The sequence below is a fragment of the Procambarus clarkii genome, chromosome 81 (genome assembly GCF_040958095.1).
Source record: "Procambarus clarkii isolate CNS0578487 chromosome 81, FALCON_Pclarkii_2.0, whole genome shotgun sequence".
Taxonomy (NCBI): domain Eukaryota; kingdom Metazoa; phylum Arthropoda; class Malacostraca; order Decapoda; family Cambaridae; genus Procambarus; species Procambarus clarkii.
The window spans coordinates 17,521,322-17,538,585 of NC_091230.1; the positions used below are offsets into that span (position 1 = coordinate 17,521,322).

The following is a 17,264-nucleotide window of genomic DNA, read 5'->3' on the forward strand; positions in this document are numbered from 1 at the left end:
TAAGGATAGATGAGGGAGTAATTGAACGTCACCAGGGCAGGGCAAGGTACATAATATCTGAGCTTAGAAAGAATGCCAACAGTTTTTGAAACTTTTTTTGATATATTTAGAATGTGTCGCTAGAAATTCAGCTTGTGATCAATGAGAACACCAAGGAATTTACCGTCTATTTTGTTACAAATTTGGGTATTGTTTATCCTGAGATTTATTTGATTGGAGGATTTATTGACAAACAGAATATAGAAAGTTTTGTCAATGTTGAGGGTGAGTTTGTTGGCAATTAGCCAAAGATGTACTTTATTTTGCTCAGTATTCACTGACATTTAGAGCAAGGGGGTCAGGACTGGAGTAAATGAAGGTTGTGTCGTCAGCAAATAGAACTGGTTTGAGGTGTTGGGAGGCATCTGGAAGGTCATTAATGTAGATGAGAAAGAGGAGAGGGCCAAGTATGCTGCCCTGAGGAACACCGATGTTGATGGGTAGGGTGGGAGAAATTGAATTATTCACAGAAACATATTGGAGCCTGTCAGTAAGGTAAGACTTAAGGTACTGCAGGGAGTGACCTCTGACTCCATAATGTTGTAATTTAAGAAGGTTTTCGTGGTTGACAGTGTCAAAAGCCTTACGCAGGTCCACAAATAATCCAATAGGGAACTCATTTTTATCAAGTGCTGCATGTATCAAATTAATCATACAAATAAGTGCATCGTTAGTGCTTTTTTTGGGGTCTGAAGCCATATTGATAAGAGCTAAGTATATTGTGTTTGGCTAGATAAAAGTAAAACTGCTTGTAGATAAGTTTTTCAAATATTTTAGACAAGTTTGGCAGAATTGATATAGGTCTGAAGTTGTTAACATCAGTGGGAAGTTGGAGGATAGGGTAAAGAGATAGGGGGTCACGGGTGATGGGGAAGATGAATTTCCTTCGACAAGCCCCCGGCTTCCTGTCCTCGTCGAGGCCACTAGGGTTAGTAGCGCAGCCCGTCCTCCTAAGGTTTTCCAACGTCAAGAAAATGGTCAATTTAAAGTGTCCTCTCCTAACCTGCCAGAGGACCCAAAACAGAAAACGGGACAGTACGTCACTTTCGCGAGCCGCTTCCATTTTCTAGTACGACAATTTTGGACCTTATGTAACGCATACGAGCGAAATGCGACGTTCTTTGTAGGAGGACAGGTTGCACTGCCCTCAGGTAAATCAGGTAAATCAGGAAAAGGAAGGAGTGGAGAGGGGAAGGGTGGGAAAGAAGGGGATGGGAGATGTGGGGAAAGGGGAATAGAAAAGGGTGAGATGACGTGTGGGGGGGGAAGAGACATTCTATGCCGAGCACCGCCGGATTCACCCCCTAGTATATAAATAAATAAATAAATAAATAATAAAGTAGTTGTCGTTCAATTAGTTAATGTACCGTTTTCTGTAAGTGAACATGCTGACAGAAACGTGGAATAGATACAGATCATGAAATAGAGAATCATTGAAAAATACCAATAAATACAGTCAAACTTTAATTTTATCTAAAACAAATTATTCAAACGTATATGGTATTTCGAAAACGATTTGAACAAAGCATGTAGTATAATGATAAGCAAGATAATATATATTAGAAGGTGGGATGATGTGAGTCGGACATATTGGTCAGTGTTGTGGCGTCGGCCGGGGAGGGAACGTAGACGTCTCCTGAACTATCATGTTTCTTTAATAAATTGCCCAGGTATTTCCTCTTTATTGTTACCCAGGCTCTAGCCTGGCGGTGTCCTTGTGTGTGAGAGCAGCGGCTGCAGGAGGGCTGAGCTCCTCAGTGTCTAGGGTTTACCAGGATAGCCTTACACTGTGGGTAGTCATCTAGGACTTTGGTGCTAATTTAAAATTGGGTGTAATAATGCTTGGGCTACAATAAAGAGTTTAGAATGATTAAATATGTGTAAATTATTTAAAGTTACTTGTTAACAGTGACACAATACTGAGCACTGTACAGTGATTTAAGGATATATTGGCAGGTGGTAGGCGTAGGTCGACACTGGCAGACACACGAGGCATGAGCAGTCACCTTACAGCCATGTACTCCTGGCTGTGGGGGTCTGAGCACGGCCTAACCTCTTGGTATCCTGGCCCAACCACTTTGGCTGGACGGTAGAGCGACGGTCTTGCTTCATGCAGGTCGGTGTTCAATCCCCAACCGTCCAAGTGGTTGGGCACCATTACTTCACTCCCCATCCCAAATCCTTATCCTGACCCCTTTCAAGTGCTATAAAGTCATAATGGCTTGGTGCATTCCCCTGATTATTAAAAAAATTAACTTCTGGGTTAATTCTCTTACACACAAAGCCTTTACCTAGCAGGAACAAAGTACCGGGGATCTTGTTCACTCTTGTTGATTGAATTCTGGGGGAAGGCTAGTCATTGGCTCGAGAGGCTTTGATTAGTCTAATAGGCTTACAGTCACACCAAGAGAAACCATATGCTGCATTTGACCTGAAAGTTAAACAATGCATCAACAAATATGTAACACAAGTGTGTTTGGGACTGTTGAAACAACTGTATCAAAATTTGGTATTTTTATGAAATAGTCCATACCAAATAAAATTTTGTTGCTTTTAATTTTGGGTTAGGTTAAATGTAGTAGGCTAGGTTAGATTAGGCTAGGCTAGAATAGGTTAGGCTAAGTTTAATTAGGCTAAACTAAGGTGAGATTAGATTGGGTCAGTATAGCACAAGCCAACACTTCTTGTGAGTTGGCAATAGATTTATGATGTCCAAGTGGTTGGTCATCATTCCTTCCCTCCGTGTCCTCATATTCCTTCCAGGTGATATATTGTCATGCTGGCTTTGCACTTTCTCCTAATAGTTATCTTGCAATCATTATTTTACTACAAAAAATTAGATTTTTTGCATCTAGTCAACAGAACAATGGATGGAGAATTTATTTCTTGTACTACCATCTTAGTTTCAGTATGATCAACAAGAACCTAGTCTACAAAATGTGGATTTCTTAATGGAAATATAGTATATAAATTGCCAGTCTATATAAATAATTTTTATTCCATACATACCTTTTTGTATTATACATGTATGTGACGTGCGTCGTTAATGGCTGCTGTGTTATGTATTGTGTGTAGTTGATGACATGCCAACTGATTGATTAAAGTACAGTATACCTATTTTGTTGGTTAGGCATAATGTTATGTTGATACAGATCTGTGTATTACTGGAAATAGAGATTGCCTTAAATAATTAAATAAATAATAAATAATTTCAATAATAATTTCCTACATAGTGCTTTAAACTCGCACTGTATCTAGTGCTACCCAATCCCCCAATATATGTACCTAAGCCATACAACTTTACCATTGTAATCATTGCTATCACCTTATATCATGGTTGTTATATTGAACATATATTTGACTGAATTATGCCTTTAAATAATCCTCAAATTATGCTACAATGTACCTGTTGATAACCCTCAAATTTTACTTTAATGTACCGCCTAATCTTTGTCAAATTTTCTTACAATGTACCTGTAAGCATTTTTTCAATTTTTATAGAAATTACCTACTTAAAATTATCTGTTAGATTAAGGATCTGCCTGAAACGTTATGCGTGCTAGAGGCTTTATAAGAATGTAAAAAAAAAATCAATGCTATGTACTCTCATAAACTCAATGTACCTTCTTGTGTATAAATAAATAAATTATTAATTTAACCTAGCCTTACCAATCCTAAATTATTCAAATCATGCCTAATTGTGTAAATTATCTCTCAACAAAAAAAAGATGGGGATTAACTAAGACTTAACATTATCATTTTTAAAGATACTTCTTCCCCCATCTCTCCTTTTATTTCTGTCTGCTACACATTATTTATTTCCTCAAACATAGTCCTCAAAGGGGAGCTTTTAAAGTATTAGTATATTTAAATGAACGTTCAAGAGTAAGTCCTAGGTAGTGCTGGGAATTTGCTGATGGCTTGAAACGTAATTAAATATCTTCACATAGATTTAATTCCATCATACAGTTCATAAGTTAGAAGCTAATCAAAATTATGTAAATTAGAGTGTAAATATATTTTCTTTTTCAGGTGGTGAAGCTACAAATTAGCAATGTATAATTTGTGTAAGATAACCCACCCAGCCTTGGGGGTGGAGTTGTCCATGTATTGCAACTTCTTCAACCACAGAGAGAAATCTCTCGTCGTCGCTGGAGCCAACATTATCAGAGTGTTCCGATTGGTGGCTGAAGTTCCAACACGGTCAAACAAAAAAGATGACAGAACATTAGGGCCTGCTGGTATACTATTATGTGTTATTTTGTTTTGAATACACTGTTTCACTAATCTATCACCAATATGTCTAAACCATCCTGGTACTCTTTCCTCAGTCTTGTGGAGTGCAAAACTGATAAAATCCATCTCTCTGACATTTGTATTCCTCACTCTCTGTTTTCTAACACCACATATGCTTACTAGATTCTCAATGTCTTCTACTCTAAATATTGAATTTTCACATTTATTCCAATTCATCATCTTGTTTCTATAATTATGGGTCAGCTCTAGCATTCTTTCATTGAGTCCTCTGGCTGCACCTATTCTTACAATTTTTAATTGAGACTTTCATTGCACAAGCCAATTTCCCCTGACACTCTCATTACTCTCAATGTTGCATACACAGATTCTTCATTTATCAGTCACTCATCCCAGTTATTTAAACTGATCACTTCTAGCATTTCACCATTCACATTTATTTCACAATTTTCTTCCTTTTCCACCACTCTTAACTTATTTTGGCCCCGTTCACTTTTAACTGTTGCCTCGCACACATTATTCAATTAGTGTTCATAAATCTCTTATCAGCAGTTTTCAACTTCTTCATATTTACACCTTCCATTAACTTTCTTATCTTGACCTAACTCATGACTCCTCCTATGCATATTTTGTATTGAAAAAGGGAGTAATATTACCCAATCCTGGCATACATTTTATCTTAGTATATGTTTAATGCTGTATGTTATTAATTAATATGAATTTCAACACTTTAGTAAAGTACGGTGTGATGGTCACTCAATATTGTAAATTCTGATTACAGTATACTAGTCAAAAAAAAAGTCCAGCTTATGATATGTTTTTAGAGTAGGTCATTGCAAAGATAAAATTGTGCACTTCATTGTGTATAATGTAAAAATATTTCAAATTCTGTTAAGATATATTAAATAGTTTTGATTAGACTTTTAAGTTTGTTTTACAGTATGTTGTGTTTTAATAATGACATAGTTGCCTTCTTGCAGATAACACTCCTCCAAAGGTGAAGTTAGAGTGTATGGCAACATACAAATTGCACGACAATGTGGCAACAATGGCATCTGTGTCACTCTCACCTTTGCGAGACTCGGTACTTCTGGGTTTTCGGGATGCCAAGTTATCTCTGGTGGAGTACGACCCATATAACCATCACCTGAGAACTGTATCACTTCATTATTTTGAAAAGGAAGATATCAGGGTATGATATTTTTTACCTAATTATTTGTAATTAGTTAGTGTAAAACAGAATAATAATTTTGAAAATGATGTTGCTGCTGAATAGGCAAAAGATAATTTTAGGTACTTAAAACAATAAGGATGTTATTGGTTATCACAATATTATTTTTTTGTGTGTCCATGCAATACTGAGGAATATTATGGAGATGACTATATGTAGTGCAGAAAAATTAATAGAGTGGATGACATAATTTGCCAGAAAGTGAGAGGAAGCATTACTGTGCCAGTTGATTGGAAATGAAACCGATATACCACTATATAAGGGAAAATTTGGTGAATGTAAAAATTAGACGCATCCCTTTACCAATGGCAATGTGCTTATGAGACCCCTTGCTTTTCAATAAATATGTCCTGCTACATGTAATTATATTTTTTGCTTAAGAAAATTGTCACTAATGATAGATTTATGCTAAAGAGCTTAAAATTATACAGTACAGTATTTTAATTCAGGCATGCCTCTGTACATGCCTGAATTCTGAATGAGGGGCCTGACAGCTGAGGAGACAGCACTTCGGATTCGTAGCTCTGAGGTTCCGGGTTCGATCCCCGGTGGAGGCGGAAACAAATGGGCAGAGTTTCTTTCACCCTGATGCCCCTGTTACCTAGCAGTAAATAGGTACCTGGGAGTTAGATAGCTGCTACGGGCTGCATCCTGGTGATGTGTAACAAAAAGGAGGCCTGGTCGAGGACCGCGCCACGAGGACGCCAAGCCTCGAAACCATCTCAAGATAACCTAAAGATGCCACCTGCACAATTTGTGAAAGTCATATGGTTTCTTTGTCTTTAATCATGAATTTAAGGTACAGTGCATGATACATTTACTTGTGCTCCCAATTTTATTAAATCATTAAGATAATCTTTAAAATGTATCATTTTAGGAAAAACTCCATCAAAGACATTTCAGTTTTGCTATTTCATATTTAATTCCAGGGAGGATGGGTTCAAACTGTGACTCTCCCATTGGTTCGAGTTGATCCTGAAGGCCGATGTGCAGCAATGCTGATATTCGGAAGGAAAATTGTTATTTTACCATTTCGGCGAGACCTCACCACAGATGATATCGAGTATAGCACATCACACACTAGAGGTCCAGTCCTTCAGTCATACATTATTGACCCTAAAGATTTTGAAGCACCAAGTATTGATAATATTATAGACATGCAGTTTCTCCATGGATACTATGATCCAACACTCATGCTGCTTTATGAACCTATAAAGACTTTTCCAGGGTAATACTGAAATGTTTATTAGTCGATGAGCCTTTGTAAATGTTGAACGAATCTTATGATATATTGACATGAAAGGACCTTAATAAATGAATACAAATTCCTAAATAAATTTTAAGCTGAAAATACCTTTCCTAATGTGTTAATCTTTTCAATAGGCGAGTCGCAGTACGTCATGACACGTGTGCTTTAGCAGCCATCTCTCTCAATATACGACAGCGTCTTCATCCTGTAATATGGTCACTGTCATGTCTTCCACACGACTGTCAAAAGCTTTTACCTGTGCCCAAGCCTATTGGTGGTGTGCTACTTTTTGCATCCAATTCTCTCACGTATCTCACTCAGTCTGTTCCTCCATATGGTGTGTCACTCAATTCTATGGGAGACAAGAATACAAATTTCCCATTAAGTATGTGTTGATTTTTTCTGTTCTATTGAATAGTTTTGTTTAATATTGATTGACTTTTGAACTAGATTAAACACTTTGTGTTATATACTGTATTTAGAGTGTAGTTTTGAGCTAATGGTATAGAATTTTGTTTATTGATAATTGGCTTTTCCTAAATGCATGTGAAAACTGATTACTTTTTGTTATTAGGAAAGCAAGAGGGGGTGGTGATCTCATTAGACTGTGCTTATGGAGAGTTCCTCACAGAAGATAGAGTCGTCATCTCTTTAAAAGGAGGAGAGTTGTATGTCCTCACCTTGGTGGCAGACTCTATGCGATCTGTTCGCAGTTTCCACTTTGATAAAGCTGCAGCATCAGTATTAACATGCAGTGTATGTATCACAGATTTGAATTTTAGAATTGAGTTATTTTTTAGAAATTGGTTTGGATTTGAAAAAGTGCCTGAAGTGAAAATCTTAGAGAAAATATATTATCGTTAAAAGAGTAATGAGTGTTTTATACTAAAAAATTAAGCACCAGTTACGTGCAGAAAGGCCAGAAGTGGAGTATGTATGAGAGATGTTTGTCAATCCACTAACCATGTTTTATTTCCATCTAAAAACAATATAGAGTAACTGCATCAAATTTCATATTTGCTGCCTGTTAAGGAGTTTGTGGTTTTGAGATGCCTTACTCTAGCAGGAAGCAGATGAATTTGGATAGAAAATGTTTAAATCTTTTTTATTTTGCTCTTAACTGATAAGTAACTTTCAGATGTGTGTGTGTGAAGACCAGTATCTGTTTTTGGGATCTCGTCTAGGAAATTCTCTCCTCCTGCGTTACACTGAGAAGGAGTTAAGTGATGCCATGCGATCTAGAAGTAATGTTCCGACTGATCAAGAGCCTCCAACAAAAAGGAAGAAGCTTGATACATTAGGTATGCTCTCTTAATGCATGTATTTCAGTTATTTTCTAAGATAACTTGGTATTGCTTCACTTGGTCCTATGTGCTCAAGAAATTCTATGAATGGGTTAAATAACTAAGATATATAATATATATTTAGTTTTACCACTGACAAATATTATTTTGTTATGTCTACATTGTGATACACTATTACATTAATAAAATTACACACATTACTCTTTATTCACCTGCTATTTTGTTTTTGACCACATGTCAGCTGCAGTATGTCGCTCATTAGACAAAATCAGTGCTAAGTGTGGAAGTAGTCAGATACATCATATTCCAATGCTTGGCAACCGGTGATCCATGGTAATTGGAAAGGTATTTGAGTAGATTCAGTCATAATACTCAAATAAATGTTTGTATAACTGAAACATTAGGCTGATCAACTATGAGTGGCTGATCAAGATTTTCCCACTTGTTATGTGTGCACTCATTGTATTGATAAGTAGTAAACTTGCTTGAAGTTATTGTTTTGAAGTGAATAAACTGTGTATTTTTCTTTTTTAATATAATCTTACCCTCTGCTGTCAAGGTGATGACTCGCCTTTGCTCCAACGGCAGTTTCAACTTGCGATTGATGCCGTGTCGTCCTAGGCCACCAATCATGGCTTCAAGTTCTCTCCGGCTAAGACTTGTGTTATGACCTTTTCTCGGAAGCAGGTCGTCCTTTGACCCCCTCTGTCGCTTTATGGTAATTCTCCTTTGTATAAGGATTCTGCTGAACTTCTGGGGCTAATCTTTTACATTCACTTGTCCTAGTCACCCCATATCTCCTACCTCCGAGTCGAATGCTCTAAGACCCTTAGCTTACTTAAGGTCATGGCCATACTTCCTTGAGAGCTGATAGGTGCACACTCCTCTCTTTACATTCCTCTCTCATGCTATCTAAACTCGATTATGGCTTTACTGCTTACTCGTCTGCCTCTCCCTCCACCCTTCATTGTCTTGATGCTTTTCACCATACTGGGCTCCGTCTTAGCACTGGTGCCTTTTGTTTGACCCCTATCCAGAGCCTGTATGTTGAGATCGGCATCCTGTCTTTACAGGATTGCCGTGATTGCTATTATCTTTGTTACTTTGCACGGTCCCTTCAACACCCCTCACTCTCGCTTATGTCGTACTTTTATCATTACCCTGCCTGTGAACCCTGTTCCCTTTCACCACCTTTCCCTTTCTGTACGGTTGTCTCACTTGCAAGGTTCTCTCTCGGTTCATGTTGCCAATGTTTCTCCTCATGTCATTCTGTTCTTGCCCCCATGGAGGGTCCCTCTTCCTAAGTTTTGTAGTGCCTTGACCTGCTTGACTAAGGCTTTTACCCCTCCTACAGTTCTGAAACGCCTTTTCCTTGCTCACTTTTCTTCACACTCCCGCTCCATCAATGTCTTCACAGATGGGGTCTAAGTCTGCTGATGGTATAGACTACTCTTGTGTTTGCTGACTGCACCTATGTGTGTTGCCTGGCTCAAGAGACTAGCATCTTCACAGCTGAACTTTATGCAATTTTGTTTGCTCTTCGTCAACTACTTTATCGCTGTAATTCTTCCTTTGTTGTAGTTGACTCGCAGTGCCCTCATGACTCTGGAGTCCTTTAATCCTGTCCATCCTGTGGGCGTCGAGATTCATTATTAACTGTTTCTTATCTCCAGCAGATTTAAGACAGTAGAGTTTTGCTGGGTTCCCAGCCATACTGGTGTTTCCTTAAATGAGCATGCAGACGCTGCCGCTAAGGAAGGTATCCGCACCTGTCCCATCTCCCGTAAAGGTATTCCTTATTCTGACTTCTACCCTGTTTTTCATTCCTCAATCCTTACCCGTTGGCAGGGTAGTTGGTCATCTGTTACTGGTAACAAGCTGCGTGCTCTTAAGGGTAGTATGTCCCCCATGGCCTTCCTCCTACCACCATAACCGGTGGTGGGAAACGGCTCTGGTGAGGTTACATATTGGCCATACATGCTTAACTCATGGGCACCTAATGGAGCGCCGCCCTGCTCCTTATTGTCCTAATTGCATTGTCCCTCATACGGTCGTGCATATCCTTGTTGAATGTCCTGATTTCCAGGATGTGCAAGCATCTTGCTTCCCAACTGTCCCTCGCAGTCACCTGTCCCTCGGTAGTATCTTTGGTGAATTGGAAGCCTTTGATGTTGTTCTTGTATTGGCATCCTTAGTGATATTTAGCGCCTTCTGAATATCCCACACTTTTGACGGTGCTACATAGCCTCCCTGACTTGGTGCCTTCTTTTGATAATTACTTACTTTTTAAATATAAAAAGCCTGTTTGGGTTGAATTAGTTGAAATATTTACTGTCAAGGAAGAGTCAAGTGACTCCAGCTTGCTCTCACTGCTACACACATGACAATACAGTGATATAATGTATGTACTGCAAGGGTATTACCTCCTGTAATACACTGGTTACCTTTTACTTCATTTTAGGTGCATTTAGTTCTTCACTGTATTAACCCAGTTTTTTCACTTAACTTTCGCACACCCCAACCCACCTCAAGGTGGGCCTGGCGTTTCCTGGGAGTGTGCACCCACACTAACATATAAACTCTTTCCAGTGTTCTGACTTCAGTTTTTGAGCTACGTCGTTCATTTTGGTATCAAATTGTTGGCAATCTAAAGGTGCACATTATAACACTAGTTGCATAATGATCGGATAAAAAAATATAATTTTAACAAATATTTTAAATTTTGGCACAACATGCATCACCAGCGGACATCCGTCAATTTATTTATTGACGCAGACTGTATCGCCGCCGTACGAAAGTGTTAACTCGCCAAAGTTATTTTATTATAAATATGGCTGAAGACTGAATCAATTTATGATTTATTAAAGTGAAATCAATAAAAATCTAACAAATGTCATGGTAAACAATTGCATGTATTGGAGGCATGATATGGTCTGTGTCAATCAGATATTTCTTTTATTTTTGGTACTGTATATTTATTTGCACTAAATTTCACATGAAATTTGTTAAAAGCCTAGTGCAGTAAAATCATTCCTAGGTCACATCTAATACTAAAGGAAACAACACTGATTTAGGCAAGGATCATTGTTAATTTAATTTTTGTAGCAGGTGAGAGGAAACATAAACTATAGCTGAAACGTCATGGCAACCAACATCTCTTTCTGGATCCTGTCGAGTGCACGTGTTTGACTAATATGGCTCACTCCAGCTCTGGGTTCCACAGCTTACCTGTTTCTTTAATAACAAATATACAGTGTCTCTAGAAACTGCTCAGACTGGTTATACATAATTTAAATTATAACTTTTTTTTTTATTTCAGGCGATTGGATTGCCAGTAATGTTGACGACATTAGAGACGATGATGCACTAGAAGTATATGGGCATGAAGATACCTCGACTGTCCAGTTAGCCTCATACAACTTTGAGGTAATAATATATTATTCCATATTTGCAAGTGAGTAATATTGGAATATAAAAGCGATGAGACTAATAAGGGAAGGTTTACAATTTTATTTGTTGATAATGCATCTTTCAGATACAAGAAACTTTACTAGATGAAATGATTAAATATCTCTCAGGTGTTGTAATGTGTGTTGGATCTTACAACATCAGTGATGTAAGATGTTTAAAATTGATGAGGTTTTGAATCACATATTTATGATAGAATCATCGGTTGCTTTGCTAACAGGAGTCAGCATAAGCCATATATCTGGCCACTCCGTGCCATTGATAAACAAACTATTTTTTTTACATTATTAATTTATAGTCACAATTGTATGAATTGGAATAAGCTGAGGTTTGGCTGAATGTAATGTTAGATGCTTCAGGTACCATCATCATTTTATGACCATCAGGTCTTGAGCTGCAGTATTTTTGTACAGGTCATGGACAGCTTATTGAATATTGGCCCTTGTGGTGACGTGGCAATGGGAGAGCCGGCTTTTCTAAGTGAAGAGTATGAGAACTCTTTGGATCCTTGTGTGGAATTGGTTACCACCTCAGGCCATGGCAAGAATGGAGCCTTATCTATCCTTCAAAGATCTATCAAACCACAGGTAAATGGAATTATTGTTTTCATGTGAATAAACTGTGTCAGTTTATTTTCACATTGCTCTTGGAGTTAAGGGAGTTGTCTTTGTATTTCAGTTTAGAAATAGCTATTTTTCACTTGTAGGAGGAATATTATTTGCAGTAGATCATTTTTGTGTGAATTAACTAGGTTTAGCATTTGCACTCTCTTAACTCAAATTGAGGAAGAACCATCAACTGGACTTCAAGACATGTTTTATTGGTGTCACGCTACAATATTGAATATCTGTGCTCCTGTAATTTTCAGCTATTTTTTATAAATTAAATTACAGTTGTTAGTAAGTATAGGGATGCATAGTTATTGATAACTATTTGGTTCTATAGATATGTATGTATATTTTTATATGCATTATTGTATATCACATGTAAATATTTTGCATGGAGTTGCACTTCCTTCATTTGCAGTTTTTTTGCAGTCATCAGAATGGCTAGTGAAACCCATATTATAAGTATATCTCATGAAAGAAGCATTTTTTGAATGTTGCTTGGTAATGATGTATTAGAGTAAGGATTAGATAAATCTCATAATGACTGTCATATATCTTTATTATTATCCACACTAACAGGAAGTTTGAGAACAGATGTGGTGAACCAGCATGTGTGTGTAGTATGACTGCCATATGTAAAATGCACATATGGGAACATGAACCTTTGTACCTTGTACTCTAAGCTACATCTGTTTTACTATATTAAATAGCATCTGTTAACAGGTGTTAACAACCTTTGACTTGCCTGAAGTGGAAGATATGTGGACACTGGTGGGGAAAGCAGATGAGCGTCGGAGAAGAGAGGGTGGCATCCAGGACCACTCGTACCTCATTCTCACTAGGTCAGACTCCTCTCTCATCTTACGTACCGAGGAAGAGATAAATGAACTGGAGGAGTCGGGCTTCAACACTACCTCACGGACCGTCTTTGCTGGTAATGTTGGCAACAACAGATACATTGTTCAGGTAGGTTTGTTTCCCCTATGAACAAATTCAGTCTGTTTTATATAAACTTTGTTCTTGTTGACAGGCACTGACCAGTGCATTATTTCCTTATCAACATATTATTTAGCTATTTCTGGCCACATTTAAATAGATCTGTTAATCATTTACAGTATTCTGTTACAGTATTTTAAGTCATCATTACCTTCACTTTGAATTTCTCATCTCTTACCAATACTTCATGCTTTTTTAAATCTACTTCCCTCACCAATGCTTGCCTTTTTTATCCCTTGTGTTGCTCCCATTACTCTTAGACGACATATTAGTACGTACTCTCATTGTTGTGAGAGTTACATCCAGTTTGACTTATTTATAAGGCATGTAATATGTATAGTTTAATTTTCTGTCCCTAAATGTCTGGTGATCATCCACTAGATCCACTGGGATGAAGTTATTAAACAAATTAAAGCAAGCCCAGCAAGTCCCTTGGATTAGACAGTATTTTTCAAGGTGCTTAAAGAATGTAAATCTTAGTGAGCCCTTGTCTTGCATATTTAATCAATCAATAGGGTTAATCAGAGTGCCTTTATTGTGGAAGGTTGTGAATATGTTGTTGATTTGTAGGGGCCTCGTAGCCTGGTGGATAGCGCGCAGGACTCGTAATTCTGTGGCGCGGGTTCGATTCCCGCACGAGGCAGAAACAAATGGGCAAAGTTTCTTTCACCCTATGCCCCTGTTACCTAGCAGTAAATAGGTACCTGGGTGTTAGTCAGCTGTCACGGGCTGCTTCCTGGGGGTGGAGGCCTGGTCGAGGACCGGGCCGCGGGGACACTAAAGCCCCGAAATCATCTCAAGATAACCTCAAGATAACCTCAAGATTGTAAAAGAGATGGATTTCTTGCTTCAAACTATCAGCCAGTTTGCTTAATGTCTATAAGCAATAGGGTTTCATTCTTAAAGTATTTAGCAGATTAAGGTCCCTACTCTGTGTTTGTGTGTATATATTCCAAACTGTTCTCTGTCTGCTCTGTGCTGTAGAAATAAATACTTGTATTTTGTGATTTTCATTGTTACAAAAATTGATCTTTTCATTGTCAGGTGACAAGTGGGGGTGTGAGACTTTTGGAAGGTACAGTACAGCTTCAACATGTTCCAGTTGATGTTGGGGCTCCCCTTGTTGCTGCCACGTTAGCTGATCCTTACCTGGCAGTCTTAGCCAACGATGGCACTCTCATGATCTTCACCTTGGTCACAACGCGTGCACTGCCTCCGAGACTTATAACCAGTAGGCCAGTCAATACTGGGGTATGTTGTCAAAATCTCTTTTGATGTTTATTTTGCTATTTTATGCAGTTTAAAAAGGACATTGAATATGCTGTATGATTACATTTTTGTTCTTATTGTATAAATCAGTTACATAAATAATAAAAAGGGGATAATAAAGTAAGATATTTATAACATTTTATAGGCATCTCTGAAATTCCTTGTACTGGGTTACCTGAAAGTTACAATAGTTGTAGTTGAAGGTACAGTATAGATAAGTGCATTAGAGGAAATGGAGCTAAATAGTCCAAAACATTCCTAATCTTTCCCACTGCTCAGCTGAGAAGATGCCTGATGTTTCCCCCACAGCTGAATGCAAACATCCCTGGTCATTTCCATGGCTCAACCCAAACATCCCTGGTCATTCCCATGGCTCAACCCAAACATCCCTGGTCATTCCCATGGCTCAGCCCAAACATCCCTGGTCATTCCCATGGCTCGGCCCAAACATCTCTGGTCTTTTCCATGGCCTAGAGTACGACCAAAACATATTGAGACATTTACACCAGAGTAAATTGTGTTGTACTGTAATGTATTAACGAATCCATAAATTTTACACGAAAACATTTCAGTCATTTAACCGTTAACTAAACAGCAAAGTGCTGTTCCTAGTGATACCACAACAATTGACAGAGCAACATAGGTGGTCCTTGTGACACGAGTGATCTGGGAATACATCAATCAATGCATGCATAATAGATGATGATGATTCTTGGAACTACACTTCCTAAAAAGTCTCGCACAGGGAAACAAAGGGCCAAAAGAATATTAGAAAGCTTTCTTTTGCAAACAGTGGTAGATGGTTGGAACAAGCTAAGTGAGGTGGTGGAGGCCAAAACTGTCGGTAGTTTCAAAGCTTTATACGACAGAGTACTGGGAAGACGGGACACCACGGGCATAGCTCTCATCCTGTAACTACACTTGGGTAATTACACACACTGGAACACTTGATGCCAAATGTGCCGAAGTGTTAAGAGACACCTCAAACCATTACTCTCCCTTGTGAAATAGATAGGAAGCTTTAGTGGTGTTTTGCTCATGAAAGATGGAAATACACTTCCTTCATTGTGACATAATCTCAAATAACACATTCTTGAGTAGAATCAGAAAGCCATTTTTTCTTTTTATCCACTTACCTGTAAATTTTGTTATTTACCTCGTGAATTTTTTCATTTTTTTTTTTTCAGCTATATGTTATGAAATATTATGTTGCTGTTACTTAATGTTTTTTTCCTCCATTTTTCTTTTGTGTTCTAGAAATATCCTATACAAACTATATGTGCGTATTGTGATGTCTCGGGCCTGTTCACAACCCAGTACCCACAGGATAGAGAAAAGGATGCCAAAATCTTCAGAACAGATGCAGACATTAAAAAGTAAGTCATTAAGTAAGTAAGTAAGTCACAGGTTTAATACATTTACTATATAAATGTGTTAAGTTTTATTTGAAACACTATGCACAGCTTTTGTATGTACTGTATATTGCATTTTATTATTGTTCAAAAACTTACTTCATGTTTTAAAAAAGTCAGTAGTGGTAATTTTAAGGAAAGTTTTAGTGCCCCCATAAATGTTGATTAAATTTTCTTATTATTCTCCTTCTTAGGAGACTAGAAATATTGAGAATGTGATCTAAGACAGTTATGATAAATCCAAGAAAGTGCAAATGTAATTCAATGTGAAAACGTGGGAAAGGTTGACATAAATGTATTTTAGAAGTGCTTATGCTAGTATTTGTTATTTATCCACAGGGAGCTGGATGATGAAGATGAGATGCTGTATGGTAACACAGACATCTCTGTATTTGATCCTCCAAAGACCTTTGATCCTCAGGCTGGCCAGGAAAAGAATCAAAACAATTGGTGAGTATAAATTCAGTGCGCATGGGAGGACTTGACATCTACTAATAAAAAATGACTTCATTTGCCAAGAGAGAGAGAGAGAGAGAGACTCTCTCCATACCAACATCATTGACAATTCTTGGAAAATGACACTGATGTAACATTATCAACACTGAAAATGTGGATCCAACATTGGCTGTTTTGTCTGCTGGGAAGGATAGTCTAGACTACAAAGGCAATTTTTAACAAAATGCATCTTATAATCATGCTAAATATTATTGAATTAATAATTAGTCATCAGGTATGAAAATAAAATTAATTAACCTTTTGTAGCTGCTGGTGATTAATTGATTCCCCAAGTCAGATGGAACCAAATAATGACCATTTACCAGCTCTGCATGTATTTTGCATCATATTGTGCATTTACGAGTATGATACATGTGACAGTTATGCTATTCCTTGGGAGAAAATGTCTTGTCATCTGTCCAATAGCAAAACAGAAACATTTGTGTGATAAACACTTTGTCAGTGCCAGTAGGTTGTCAATACATGGGTATCACAACTTTCTATACCTTTGTCGTATGCTTTTTGAGTCTGTGAATGCCAGGTACATGCACATCTTTCTCACATGCCATGTCAGCAAACTTTCTCAATGCCAATATCTGAGCTATAAATGTTCATCCACCACATACCTTGTTCATCGCAGACCAATTTCTCTGTAATTTCCTGCACGCTTCCTATCTGTATTGCGACATACGGTTTGCCAATAACTCCTATCATTTTGGCAGTTAGTCTTTGTAAGTTAACAATTTGTTAAGGATTTTCACACACTGATAGATTGAATCTATATATTATGTGTCATAGCTTTTATAATTTTATGGATTATTCTTGAGCAATTTCTGTGCCATGCCATATACTGGAATTTGTTAACACATCACCCTTTTCAGCAGTTTCTAGTTCAATGGCAGTTTTGTGAATTATTATTCTTCACTAATTCTGTGTTAC

The 17,264-nt window shown here is 37.7% G+C and overlaps 1 protein-coding gene across 2 annotated transcripts in view; it reads left to right on the forward strand.

Annotated features, from left to right (window-relative positions):
- The first annotated feature begins 1,621 nt into the window (after positions 1-1,621).
- Cpsf160 (cleavage and polyadenylation specificity factor subunit 1) overlaps positions 1,622-17,264 on the forward strand; it is a 33,479-nt gene continuing 17,836 nt past the window's right edge. Inside the window, exons 1-13 of one of the 2 annotated variants that reach the window (XM_045766638.2) lie at positions 1,622-1,709; positions 4,072-4,280; positions 5,274-5,485; positions 6,454-6,752; positions 6,908-7,158; positions 7,348-7,529; positions 7,912-8,074; positions 11,397-11,503; positions 11,959-12,132; positions 12,877-13,119; positions 14,194-14,400; positions 15,676-15,794; positions 16,170-16,280. In XM_045766638.2, the coding sequence (XP_045622594.1) occupies positions 4,094-4,280; positions 5,274-5,485; positions 6,454-6,752; positions 6,908-7,158; positions 7,348-7,529; positions 7,912-8,074; positions 11,397-11,503; positions 11,959-12,132; positions 12,877-13,119; positions 14,194-14,400; positions 15,676-15,794; positions 16,170-16,280 (2,255 nt within the window). In that variant the 5' untranslated portion in view covers positions 1,622-1,709; positions 4,072-4,093. Of the gene's footprint in view, positions 1,710-1,756; positions 1,829-4,071; positions 4,281-5,273; positions 5,486-6,453; positions 6,753-6,907; positions 7,159-7,347; positions 7,530-7,911; positions 8,075-11,396; positions 11,504-11,958; positions 12,133-12,876; positions 13,120-14,193; positions 14,401-15,675; positions 15,795-16,169; positions 16,281-17,264 lie in introns of those variants that run through there. The other variant, XM_069315215.1, reaches the window with a different exon arrangement.